Raw genomic sequence first — 14,382 nt, 5'->3', positions numbered from 1 at the left:
AAACTTGTCAGGCCCTTGTGGAATATTCCAAACTTTCACCGCCAAATTCAATTTACTACATTCTTCCTTCTAGACAGCTTGCTCCCATGACAACCCCGTGTCAGATGATGCATGTGCAGACCCTGAGTTTCCCATAACTTTGTCCTTGGGATGACACCAGTGGCATTTTTCTCATGATCTTTAAAAACACGGGAGAAAAACAGTTCCTTTCTTTTTTTCTTTTTTTAAGAAGTGCGAATTGTCATTTGGGAAGCACGCCGCCTTAATATGTTTCACTTATATGGAAATATTAAGAGCAATCAAAAATACATTATTTTGTTTTGAACGTTACGAAATAACGGTGGTGTTTGTGGCTTCTGTTCAGTCACACAGTAGGAGTCAGTCTCCACTGCAGAGTCAAGTTGTGGCTTTTAACCCAAGCAGCGTCCAGATGCGCCGATCTGACTGATTGTAATTGTGCTTACTGCCCATCTTAGGGGTATGGCCGTTATCAAGTGTTGCCTGTACTTGTATAAATAGTCCATCCGCTTGCAGTGAGGACAAAGGCGTTGGAAAGAGGTGTAGAGCATTTTGTCCCACTGTATCTGTGGGTATGATCCCCGAAGGCCTAATGCCTCGCACTGAAAAACGAAGCTCCAGGGCAGACGTGTGTCTCGTACGACTGTTGGTAACCCCAGTTACCTTACCTGCAGTGCTCGAATCCAGACCTTAGAAAGCAAAGGTGTATCTCCAGTACAGAATTAGCTTGTGTTTATCCTGGGATCGGTTCCTCCACGTACCCCGACCTCCCCCCAAAAGTACAGCCTAGGCTATAGTAGCCTAATAACGGGCTATCGAGGTGTCCTTTCGTTCTGAGTTGGCAGTCTACGGGCCTTACTCTTACAAGGCAGGCCAACCAAGCTGGTAATATTTCCCTGCCATGCCCTGATTACCCCTGAGTGATACTCCGTTGTCTCTTTCTTTTCTTACATGCTCCAAAACACCTCTAACGGCACTTTAATCCTGCATTGGTCCGCTGCGGTGTTGCTTTGCTGTGGTAGTTAAACAGCAATGCCATAAGGAGCACGCCTGCTGCTGAACGGGGACGCCAGCCCTCTAGTGCGGTTGTGCTGGAGGATCTGTGAAACCTGTAATTTGGGCAAAATGTATCTAAAGAAACTGTTTAAAGTTTAGCGGACAGAAAAGAAGAGGAAACATCAAGCAGACGACGAAATTAGTTTGGTCTGCTGAAAGGTTTTTCTGCCGGATATTTTGGTGCGTTGTATGTTAGCAATAAGTAACTCCACTTGGAGATTATTTTACACCAGGATTGTTGTGGTGTTACTATTACAAACAGCACCCCGCTCCTGTTGGTGGATCAGCTGAGTACAAACATGGTATTTCCCCCAGGAAGCGTGTCGCAGCACGCAGGCTCATAAAGCCCTGTCGAGGACGCAGCTGCATGTGTAGGGCTGCGTTCAGACCACCCTCCTCCCTGCTGCAGTACCTCCAGCTGTAATTGTTTGGTAAAGGCACATCCTTAATGCCTGGGCATCAAGTAATTTCTTCTGAAATGTTGCGCCGAATTCTCCCGGTTAGAGCTGTCTTGAAGATCTGCTACTGTCTTTGCACACCTAAATGTTTGCTGGATTTTTCTGATAGTTCGGCTTGTTTAACCTCTTTAATGGCTCATGGCTGCTTCTGCCCAGTTATTTTCCGTTAGACTTGAAGTCTCTCTCTCTGCGTGCAGAGTGCAGAGGAAACTCGACAGCTGTGTTTCATTCTGTTTCACATCTCAGTGTTTCACCTGGCACAGGTTTAGTGAAATCTTTGTCATGGGATCTGAAAATTTTATTGCTTCAATTTTTTTTGCTACCGAGTTGCATTCTAAATGTGAAGCTGGCTTGCCAGAGTGCAGGCAGAAATGCTGAAACTTTGCTGTCTGGTTGGGTTTTTGTGTGTGTGATTGTTTTGGTTTTTTTCCCTTCTACTTACTTAAAACAAATGGGATCACGCATAAAGGTTGCAGGACTGTAATACTCTTACAGCTGTATTAGATGTTCATCTTAGGAGGCAATTTGTGTGATAAATTTGTAGAAAAGGAAGTAAACTTAAATTATTTTAAGCCAGCCATGCTGCAGGAGGAGGATGGTGGAATGTTACCTGCTAGTATTTTTATTATTATTATCATCACTCACCTTTATTAGATTTTAGGGCTGTCATTTATTCAGGCAAAGGTTTGATGCTTTTTTTGACTGATCTGCTCTTACTCTTGAGGATAGATGAAGATATTTTATTCAGGCATCAAACTAATTACTTTTATGAAGCAGACAGTTGATCAAAGTGTGGTTATATTTCTTTTCATTTTACTTCTTTGCTATCTGCGCAAGCACCGCAGTTATGTGCTGCCTGTCTGCTTTATCAGTGTCTCATAGAAAATCAGTAACTAGCCTTTCCTCTAACCTGAGGGATTTTGGCGGTTTTGACTAGGTGGTGAGCCGTGAGAAGTTGATCTGCCTGCACTTGGTCTTGCAGAACTTGACAGTGGTTTGGTTCTGGCTTTGCTAATAGAGAAATCTTTGCCAGTGCTCTCAGCGTCCAAGAATTTTCCTATTTCCACATGGTTATTTCCTGTCTTGGGTGAGGTAGGCTATTTTGTGAAGATTCCTTCTGGTTTATTATTTCTAGTAGCCATGAGAATTACAAAAACAAACAAATAAAAGGAAAACTTGGTAGGAAAAGGGGGTGCACGCTGACTGCTTATCTACAGCTTGCACCTGCAGATCAATCTGTAGCAGCCGCTTTGTTATCATTCCCTTTGTAGCTAACGTGCTGTACTGCGCTCCCCTGTTGATCCTCTGTAATGTAGGTATATATGGTATCTCTGTAAGCCTGGGTTTGCTGGGGTTCAGGAGTTAGAATGGAGTAACTGTGGTGCAGCAGGGAATTTGGCATCATTTGAATGCCGTGTTGTTGTGTTGGCACCATGTATAAATAATTTCCTCCTTTTTGTTTTGCTATTAATGATCAACTTCATCTGTTGTGCTGTGAGTGTTGGAGCATCTTGCACGTCAGAACGCTCAGGGGCCTCACTGCGTCCTCAGCTTTGCGTGCACGATTATCTGTACGCACCATAGGTGGAAATTGAACATCTAATTACTTTATAAGATTTGTGAACAGAGATTTAGAGCCTGCTTAGCCTCTGATTGAAAAGCGCTTTCTGTGTGATTTCAGGTCTGCTTCTGCTCTCTTCCTCAGGTCCTTTCACAGATGTTGTCACTACAAACCTGAAACTCGGCAATCCTACAGACAGAAATGTGTGCTTCAAAGTTAAGACCACAGCACCCCGTAGATACTGTGTAAGGCCTAACAGTGGAATTATTGATGCAGGAACATCAATTAATGTTTCTGGTAAGTCATTCAAGCAGCTTTTTCGTGATTGAAAATAGCTTCTTCTAATCAATTTCTTGGAATAGTTTGCAATCTGAAAGTATTTTGTTGAGTGTTTGTAAAGCAAGAGGTTGTGATTTCATGGAGAAGCACCATTTCACCTGTCCTTACTTCCCTTATTCCTGGTCTAGAAGTAATAGGTTTGTTTTTACATCTTGTTTTGGGGAGAAAAAAGTGAGAAATCCATAAATGATCTATGTAGTTCAATGACAGCCTTAGCCAGCCTATCCGAATCCGCCCTGCCCTCCCTGTGGGATTAGTTTTTTGCCAGCTTAACGCCCGGAACCAGCTCAGCGCAGGGTCAGACGAGTGCTTGGGTGGGCACGTTGAGGGAAGAGTAGAACTGGGCGGACTGCAGCCACACCAGTTTAGAGTGATGTAGGCTGTTGCCAAACCGCCTAATATAACCAGTAATGAAAACGTTTACTTTCAAACCATGCTTATTTTGTGTTCCTTGACATTTCTAACACCAAAGCATATTGCATCTTCAAGTGGCTAAATCTTTTGCTGTTCCATAGGAAAGGTTAATGATTTTCTCTAATGAGTCAGTAGCTCTTGACTTGCCTAAGTTTGGTAATGGAAAAGCACAGGAGTGGCTTACTCTGAGAGCGTGAAGAGCTGAGTATTTCCCATAAACAGAATGTCTGTATATTATTAACTTGCTGATGACACATGCTTGAAAGCAATGCATTTTCTCAATGACTTCTCCAATCTGTGTTTTTAATAAAGAATTCCATCAAAGCATGTAGTAGTGGGATGCTACCTAAATGAAGTTTGACTTTCTAGTTAAGAAATTTATTTCTATAAATATGCAGATTTGTTTCGCTATTTTTAATAAACTTTTATATTGGCAGGATAAGAAAAATTACTGATAGGTTATGCAGTTTGCCATTAGTCTCTTACCAAACTTTTCTAGCCTGGAATCAAAAACTTTGGGAGCTAAAACTGCTGCTGTTTACTTGAAATAAAATCAAAATGTAAAAATCAAGGCTTCATGTTTTTCATAAAATGTGAAATATTTGAGTGCCTCACCCTTGGAGGGCTTGCTTCAACAAAATAAAAACTGATCCTAAAAATACTTTGTGCTGCAGCAGTAAAAGGCTAATCCTGTAAATCTTCTTGTGCATGCCTACATTTGCACACTCATTGCTCTGTTGTCTTTGGGATTTCTGTTGTGTCAAGTTGAGCGTGCGTATGATTGCAGAGTGGTGCCTCACGTGCAGTTAGTCTCTGGGGAGCGTCGCAGTGAGGAGATAACGGTGCAGTGCTGTAGCTACAGGTGGGGCAGGCAGAGCCCTTCTGCTTCAGGAGAAGGCTAGCACGTATCCAGTAAGCTCTGAAATGACTAATACGTAATTGAGAAAGCTCTCTAGAGAGAAATTGAGATATTTTTTTTTTTAAAACACGGGACAATTCCCAAGTAAAGCTGTCTGTCTATAGTAGCTGCAGGCAAACATATTAAATGCATAGAAATCAACGAAGTGATAATGAAAATTAGCATGGTTTCTAGCTACAAATTAACTTCATGCTATAAAGTTGTGAATTCTTTTCATCTTTCAGATGAACTTTCAAAATTAAAAGCCCTCTTCCTTTACTGGCACATACCATGCTTTTTTAAATGTCTCGATCTCAACATTGAGTGTTATCTTGTCTGCTCACGATGACCCTTTGCTCTACCTTGAGCAGAATATAGTATGGCCGAGCGTTGGATGAACCATCTTATGTTACGCTACCGGCGTGCCTATGTCTTACTTGCTTTGCCAGCCTGACTCTTCCCACCAGCGTACCAGATAGAATATGGATCTAGTCCAAGATGTGGCTTAGTGTACCGTTATGAGAGATTGCTGTGCTAACACTAAACTATGCTCTGCTCTTGCTTACATAGCTTTGAAAATTTTCCCTTTTCTGATAACTTTATAGTGATTTATGATTCAGTTAGTTTTGCAAATGGCTGTGGTATATTTAATCACAAGCTCATGTTTGCATTCTTCATATTTTCATGCTGATAATAACTTGGTAATAATAAATAAAGATCCCAAATAGCCAGTCCTTACATTAACATTATACTTAAAAATGCAAGCGGTACACGTTAATTGTTCTTTAGGTAATGTATTAAGGTAAGTTTATAATTCTGGGGTGATAAATGTTAATTCTTCACTTCCTAAAACATTCTAAACTGAAGTTGTGTTTATGTTGTGCTATGGTTGAATTTCTTTTTAATAGAGCTGTATATATTGCACTCCTGATAGCTCCTTTAAACCATGCATGGGACTTAATTTTGGACTTGAAGATGGCAGTGTCTTTGGTTCTGAAGAGAAAAGGAGATATTTTGGATAGGGGGGATCGAAGAGGGGACTTTAATTAACATACAGAACAGAATTGTTTTCAGATTCACAGAAAGGTGAGAGGTGTGTTTAACCTTTGCTTTGGAGTAACATTGCTTAAGAACGGAGGGACAATTTTGGAGTTAATGAAGTGAAAAATAAATAGAATTAATTTCTTTGCCTCTGAACCAGTTATTTTTCAGTCATGTAATTCAAGTCTTGCACATGGCGTAAAAATAGAACTTGAATTCCTCCAAACCTAGTGAAAATACTATTGATGAGAAATTATTAGAATATAGTTAATTCAGTAATAACTTCCAGACATTTGAACTAATTGGTCTGTATTTGCTCTGTGCAAGCTGTCCTCTTGAGCATTGCCGACTGGCTGTAACACAGCCGCGTGGTAGCACTGCGTTGGTGCTGCACCTTGGCTCTCCAGAATCAGTGCCTCAGTGGCATGGTGGGATGCTCTGGAACAATTTTTAAGTTTCTCAGAGTTCTACTGACTGTAGCTGAGTTTGGGGCAGCCTCATCTTCCTTGGGTTGTCGTAACCAGATACCTTTCTTACGCTCCTGTGAAACTGCCTCTACTGTTATGATGTAAGTATGTGAGAAGATATTTTGCCCTAAGATAGAGGCAGCCATTGGAACATTATTCCACTTTATTTCATACTAGTATGATAGCTCATTTAAAACATATAAAACACTAAAACAGTAAAGCTTGCTTTATTCTAGTGGAGTGTCAAATACTGACTTCGTGTGCCATATGGCAGCTTTTCCTTAATACTAGTGTTTAAGGCCCCATCAGTGTGTGCTGCTTGCTGCGATGTCAGGTTTGTAGCCCCTGTTTTCACCTGATACATAATATGTCATGTAATTTCAACAGCTAAGTGCGTGTGACTGTTGGGAAGTGTGCGCGTGCGCTGTCGTCTTGATTTCATTGCATTTGATCTGAAATACTTTGAAAAGAAGGGTATTCACACACATCATGTTTTTGTTAAACGTGTCTTATTTCAACAGGTATCTCTTTTTGTGGCTTCCGAGAGTTTGAAATATAAATAAAAGGCATGAATGGATTACAAAGGAAAAGTGAAAAAATACAAGCAGATGCTGATGAGCCTGCAGATAGGTGTATACCGGGGAGCGAGAGGCAGTACAGATGGTACCGTCTGTGCACGCTGTCCCACTGAAGAGAGCGGGCTGAACATGCTTCCGAAGAATGGGGAGAAGCTGACGTTATCCTTGGTTGCTGTGGAATGTTCTTGGGAGGGGATGTTTAGTCTTCTGTAAACTCACCTGACTTTGCAAAGGCAGCTTGGGTTGCCTTCAGGAGGGTGCTTCCGCAGCCGCTCTTCGCTCCGGCCGCAGTGGGTCTGCCCTGAAATAAGTGCGGTAGATTTGATCTATCCAGACCATAAAGAATTTCATGCAGTGCCATTTGGGAAAATTATCAATAAAGCTAGAAAAGAGGAAGAGATTCACTGACTATTGAATGGGCTACTTAAGAGTAAACAGTGATGCGGTGGATGGAAATGTAATAGCAGGAAGTTACCAGTGATGTTTCTTGAGAACGATTCTTGTTACTAATCTTGTTTAATGCTTTTATAAGCAATTCTGGCAGAAAGAGTACACTAAAAACCCTGATGATGTTGGGAGGCTGAAGATATGCAGCAGAACTGGGTGTCCTTGAAGACTACAGTAAGAGAAACAGAGGATGAGTTTAATCAGAAAAACTGCAAAATCATGTACCTGGAGAATAAAATACTCCTGCTGTAATTGCAGGCTTGTTAAACGAAGGGTGACTGAGATGCTGACATAATGTGGCTGTGAATAAGGCAGATGTGGTATGTGCAAACGGCCTGGGTAGTGGAAGAGAGAAGAGAGTGTAAATGCTATTGTCCGAGGCACTAGTAAAATTTCCTAGATGTATAATTTGAGTAGCTCATATAGAGGCGCTCAAGCCAGAGCAGGTGCAGAGAATGAATGGGGAGCCTGGCCCGGAGAGGACCCGCCGAGTCTGGCTTATTTCGTTTACCAGAAAGCCAAGAGTTACTGTGATTGATGTCTTGGAGTGCACCAGAGGTAAATGGCTCTTCCCCTTCTCTGATATTTAAGCATCAGGGCAGTATTGGTCCAGGACCAAGTAAACAGGCCATTAATAAATTTAGATGGAAACTGGAGGAAGGTTGCTGACTCTGAGCAGGGAGACTTTTCTGTTCCCTCTGCTCTTGGAAGGGAGTGCTAGATCCTAGCGTGCATTACGGGTAGAGTTTTGCCTTCTTCAGTGTTCCTTGCTTCAAATTTCCTCTGTTCCATGAGAAAGCAGGTTAACTCCAGTGAAAACCGGAAGAGTTTAATGCTTCTGACATTGTGACTTTGCCAGTGAGTTGTTTTAGGAAAAAGACAGAGCGTATCAGGTGGTGACCACCTCTCCTTCGCCATCTACAGAGGACCTTGCGTAACGTGTGGGAGGTGTAGCAGGGGGGTGTGTTACCAGTTCTTTGGAAACGCTTCAGAACAGGATGTACGTAAGGTCGGTCCTTCATGTTTGGATTTTGAGAGAGACAAGTGGGCTAACAAATATAAATTGTGCTACTTCTCATTCCATTCATCTGTCAATGACTTTGCAGTTTTTGCTTGTGGTGGAATACTACTGGTGCTTTAGCTGTAGGGTGATCGGTTTAGAAAGTGGCAGAAATAAGTACCTCTGCCGAATGGATGCTTGTGTTAGTAAACTTGAAGCTCGTGTTAATCATTTTGTTTCTTAGAACTCTGGGTTCTGGTGAAAGCTGGTCAGAAACTTTTGACCCGATGAGATGACTGGCTTGATAAGCCATTGTGTAGGAGCGTAGGCTTTTCACATAGGGCTTGCACAAGCTATGGAATTTCTAGTCAAAACAGAGGAGCCATATTCACAGGAGCAAATCCTCCAGCAGGGAGTTACGTGGAACTCCAGTTACGTGGAACTGGTCTTTCACAGAAGACCCCAACAGTATGTGAATAAATGTTGAAATGGTCTGGTTTCCTCTTGAAAAAAAGTACGTATTTTTGAGCTTACAAGACATTTACTGAATAATTGTGTCAATGTGGCTTTCATGTATTGATCTAAAAATACAAGTGCTAACAACATTTGTGCTGCCGAGCCTCTGTAGCTGCTGGCTCTTATGATGCAGTGAATGGAATTCAGAGCAGCAGTCGTTCGGCATTGCAGAATGGCTTCGGCACTATCACTTGGGAAATAATGATTTTTAAAATGAACTTATAGCTGCACTCAAGAAAAGCAAACTGAAAAAACTGCAGATTTGGACGAGTTCCATAAACAGTGGATAGCTTTCAGGGCCCAGTTGGATCTTACACGTTATGTAGACTTGAAATAAGTGATGTGTCTACTACAGGGGAGAAAAAATCATGCTGCTGCTTTTCAGTCAGGTATCACGTGTGCTTTCACAACGCAGTCACTTCTGTTTGGAAAGATAGTTTTAAAAGTAGCCTGTTAATTTGCAGACATTTATTTTGGACTAGTATCTGATTACTGCAAGGTGTGTTAAAAATGTATAATAATTTTTAAAGCAGCTCATCTGAGAGAATTTGTTGTCTTCTTTTTCTTCTGGCTTTAAAAGGCATGAGGTTGTTGGTAGCCACAGGTTGTGTGCGTGATAAAGATGGCACAGCCATAACACATTCTGCTCATTCAAGGAGGCAAATCGGTTTGACTTGCTTTTGTTTGCAATAAATGGGGTCTTTGGTTATCGCTTTTATACAACAAACCCTTGCAATTAGTGCATATGAATTTGGGCACATAATGTTAATAGCACTAGTACTTGACAGTAATGCTAATTCTTGAACTGCTTCTCTTCATAGTGATTGGACTGAGGGACTGAAGTAGCCTTGTGGGTAGTAAAATGTGAATTTTGAAACCTATTTTTTATGTTAGCAGTAATTGCAGTATATGCAAGCGTCATTTTAAATTGGGGGGTGGTAGCTTTTTGCAATATCTAATAACATGTTTCTGTCAACTGCTTTGCCTATTTTCATATATGTACTGTCTCCTGCGGAAGCCAAACATTTGTTAATGTCACAGTAGCTGAATATCCAGGTGTCATGTGCAAAATGTAGGGGTTCTAAGTGACCACTGGGATTAAAGAATATTCCCTGTAAATTAAATACATAACTCTTCCTCTTCAAGTTATTTGAACAGGTTAGTTCTTTACTCGAAAAGGCATGGAAAATCCTAATATTAAAAAAAAAAAATAAATTAAAAAAGCATACACACTCTGCAAGCCTGCTGTGCCTTTCTCTCTGCCCCCTGAACACAGTCATCTTCTGCATAAGAAAATTCTGGAGTGTTTGTGATTTTTGAATGGAGAGAAATACATTTCTTGTATCCTTCTCAGAGGCGAAGTTTATACAGCCTTTAACTGTAAACTTCCAGCTATAAAATGGTAACAAACTTTCAGCAACTTATTTTTGGAAGAGAGATACTTGTGCTTGATAAAGCAAATATCATGAGACTCTTAAACTTTGTAGAGGAAACTTCCATTCTGAGAATTGAACCTCAAGGTTTAAAATGTCTGACTGCCTCTCTGGTTTTTCTCAGGAACCATGAGCATTACTGTGTGTACAACTAATCAAAATGCCAGCTTGTTACTTCTGCCCCGAGGATGGAGGAAGAAAAAAAAGAAAAGATGCTTTCTTTGCAAATTTTTCCCTCTGTCCCAGAAGAGATGTAAATTATCCTATTTACTATGAGTTTCTATTATTATCTTGCCATAGTTGTATACAGAACATTGTACAGTTGTTGGCATTTCCAAAATTATCAGACAAAAATGTAGACAGACTGAAGAAGTCTGTTTCTCTTTTACCTTCTTTTAAAATTTTTTTAAAGTGAGGTTCGAAACCATTTTAATGTGTGTATTTCTCAAATCATAACTATATCATCAGTGCATGACTATGCATCAGAACGACACTAACATAATGTGCTTTGGGATTCTTCTTGCAGTGATGCTACAGCCTTTTGACTATGACCCTAATGAGAAAAGTAAACACAAGTTTATGGTTCAGTCTATGTTTGCTCCAGCTGATACTTCAGATATGGAAGCAGTAGTAAGTACTGAAATTATTTAAAATGGTTTTCTTTCTGATTGTGTAATTTTATAAGACCTTTTTCTGTGTTGCTTAAGGGCTGCTGTCAAACCACACTGGAATGTTCCTTGAAAGCTTTGCCAGATTTCCATCCCTGTGCTTGGCAAGGTTTTTTTCTATTTATTGTGAGCCCCAGGAACCTTGCACTGAAAGACGTAGTGCTGAAGACTGAGTTGGTGTCTGTGGTTGCTTCTTGGGGACACTGCTGTCAGTAATGGGATACCAAGCCATGAAACAGATGTTAAGTAGTTGTAATTTTTTTCAATATATTGTTTTTCAAAAAGGCCAACTTGAGCTATATATTCTAATAATACATGGAATATATTCTAACTCAATGGCATCTTTTGTATTTTATGCCTCTCTACTCTCAGTCTTGAGCCTTTCCTTAAGCAGCTCCTTTTCCCGGCAGAAACCAGGAGGGTGGTTTACAAGTATTGTGTTTTTCTTTATCCCTGCCTATGTCTGTTGTGGCTTAGGGAAATGAAAGGCCTTCGTAGATCTTGTCCTGTGGATTACAAATGAGAGTAATATAAGCATGTAGGTGCTGAAGCAAAGCAGGACAAAAGGCATAGAAATAAGGTGTCAAGCTACATTAAGACAACTTGGAAAGGAACGAACCAGTATGTCAACTGGTGGGTTTCCTGTAACAGCAAGATTTTTCTCCTGCAAGAAGGCACAAGGAAGCTTTCTCTGGTCTAGCTTTTGTTAGCTTGAGAGAATACTGAGTAGCTATTAAAGATGCGATGGAAAAAAGGCCATTACCCTAAAGTGTGGAGCTTGCGTGTGTTTGTATGTATGTGTATTACTTAAAAACAGTCTCCAAAAACCTCAGAGTACATATCATGGCTTTTTTACAGTAGTCTTTACACTATGCATCTTCTTCTGAATAGCTTTTTAAAGGTGCGTCATTCTGCAGGGTTAAGAATTTCCTTTCTGAAAAAGATTTGGAACTATATTTGTGTAATGGCCTCAAAATAAGATCCAGTGGGAGAAACGGCAATAGTAATAAAATGTCTGCTTCACTAGAAAGATAAGCCAGTCTGCCTTTCTTTCTAACTCTAATTTTTATGAGTTACTTCATACTATGAAAAGTGTTATTCTGCTAGCAAAGAATGTTTTTTAGGACCTAGATGGCCCTTTCAGTTTTCCAGAGCTCTCCAGACCAATATGATTGCTTTTCCTATTACACTTGATCAGTTCCCAGTTCTGTTGCCACTCTCCAAATCTCTTCCTATTCTGGATAAACAGGTGAGACAAATTACTGGAGTACTATAAAGCTTTCAACAGTTCACAGGCAGCCAACGAGCTTGAAATAGAATTCTGACTTCAGCCACAGAAGAGCTGAAGTACAATTCAGCTATTTAGGATGAGTCAAATACTTCTTCTGGTTGCAGAGAGGTTAGCCATAACTTGATACCTACTTGAGATATGCTGAGCAATACCATGCTACCAGAAGTACGGTCAAAGTGAAGCAAGTGGGAATTCCGGCACATAAACATGGATACTTCTTGCTGTATATCACGGCTGTGAATCAGTCTTTTCAATTCAGGGTTACAGCTGATACAGCAAAGATTTATAACTGTTCGTGGCTGGCAGACAGAGCTCAGAGGGTTGTGGTTAGTGGTGCAGAGTCTAGCTGGAGGTCAGTAACGAGTGGTGTCCCTCAGGGGTCAGTACTGCGTCCAGTCCTGTTCAATATATTCATCAATGACCTGGATGAAGGGATAGAGTGTACCATCAGCGAGTTTGCTGATGACACAAAACTGGGAGGAGCGGCTGACATGCCAGAAGGCTGTGCCGCCATACAGCGAGACCTGGACAGGCTGGAGAGTTGGGCAGAGAGAAACCTTATGAAGTTAAACAAGGGTAAGTGTAGGGTACTGCATCTGGGGAGGAGTAACCCCATGCATGAGGACAGGTTGGGGGCTGACCTCCTAGAGAGCAGCCCTGTGGAAAGGGATGTGGGAGTCCTGGTGGACGACAGGATGACCATGAGACAGAAATGTGCCCTGGTGGCCAAGAAGGCCAACGGCATCCTGGGGTGCATCAAGAAGAGCAGGTTGAAGGAGGTCATCCTCCCCCTCTACTCTGCCCTGGTGAGGCCGCATCTGGAGTACTGTGTCCAGTTCTGGGCTCCCCACTTCAGGAAAGACAGGGATCTGCTGGAGAGGGTCCAGCAAAGGTCGACAAAGATGATTAGGGGATTAGAACATCTCTCCTATGAGGAGAGGCTGAGGGACTTGGGTCTCTCTAGTCTAGAGAAAAGAAGATTGAGGGGGGATCTTATTAATGCTTACAAATACATAAAGGGAAGGTGCGAGGTGGATGGGAAGTCTTTTTTTCAGTGGTGCCCAGTGGTAGGACAAGAGGTAATGGGCACAAGAACATAGGAAGTTCCATCTTAACACAAGGAGGAACTTCTTTACTTTGAGGGTAGTGGAGCACTGGCACAGGCTGCCCAGAGAGGTTGTGGCGTCTCCCACTCTGGAGACATTCAAAACCCGCCCGGACGCCGTCCTGTGCAACCTGTTGTAGGTGACCCTGCTCTGGCGGGGGGGTGGACTAGATGATCTCCAGAGGTCCCTTCCAACCCTGACCATTCTGTGATTCTGTGATTCTGTGAAATGCACATGAGGGTATAAAGTCTTCAGCATCAACTCTTTTGTCTGTGCACATCCACCTTGATGGATATCAGCAGCGTCTGCACAGCTGCTGAAGGGGGTATAGCCCAAGTCCCTGACATGGATAAGCGCTGCCACGTTGTCCAGACAAAGCCGTATGTAGGCAGAGGGCACGAGCATGAGCTGCAACAGATGCTGCGGACCTCATGATTCAGGCATAAGGATCACAAATTTCGGATTGCATGAGGTAAGCATGGCTAAGGCAGCTATTCTTCATGCCAGCACGGGCATAGAAAGGTGGGGTTTATGTTTTACCTCAGTGTGTGACTGTACAGTGTCTCTAGCATTAAAAACTACAAACTTACAAAGTTTGTTTACTTGCTGTAGACTCTACAGCAGTAATAATATATGCTTTGGACACAACTATTTAATTTTTAACATATTGTACCATTGTACAGTAACACAGAGCTTTGACGGCAAGGATATTCCCACAAAAAGTCAACAGACAGTGATGTAATTTGGTGAATTAGCATGCCAAAACCCACCATAAAACATTACCACATGTAATGTGAAACTTCATCCATTTTGTTGATCTTCAATTTCTCCAGCACCTGAGGTCACAAAGGTGAATGAATGCCCCAAAATGTATTCTATAATAATTGTCTCCCTTGTAGGGTAAGATGTTGCAGAAGAACAAGAATCAGCATGGAGATTTGCTTGGAGGGAGTAACACCTTAAAGATGTTTCCAGAAATTCAGTGCCTTTTAGAGCCCCATAAAGATGAAAGTTATCCCCTCTCACTGCTCTAGAGGTTACTTGCTTTAACAGCTATCACTTCAACATTAATACACCTACGCCGGCAAGCT

At 41.6% G+C, this 14,382-nt stretch overlaps 1 protein-coding gene across 1 annotated transcript in view; it reads left to right on the top strand.

The window, feature by feature from the left end:
- The window catches only part of VAPB (VAMP (vesicle-associated membrane protein)-associated protein B and C), a 31,718-nt gene that overhangs the window by 9,438 nt on the left and 7,898 nt on the right, over positions 1–14,382 (top strand). Inside the window, exons 4-5 of the mRNA XM_009893599.1 lie at positions 3,214–3,390; positions 10,753–10,856. Of these exons, the coding sequence (XP_009891901.1) occupies positions 3,214–3,390; positions 10,753–10,856 (281 nt within the window). The remainder of the gene's footprint in view (positions 1–3,213; positions 3,391–10,752; positions 10,857–14,382) is intronic.

The sequence above is a fragment of the Charadrius vociferus genome, unplaced genomic scaffold (genome assembly GCF_000708025.1).
Source record: "Charadrius vociferus isolate BGI_N301 unplaced genomic scaffold, ASM70802v2 scaffold259, whole genome shotgun sequence".
Lineage (NCBI taxonomy): Eukaryota > Metazoa > Chordata > Aves > Charadriiformes > Charadriidae > Charadrius > Charadrius vociferus.
This window is presented reverse-complemented; position numbering and strand designations above follow the sequence as displayed.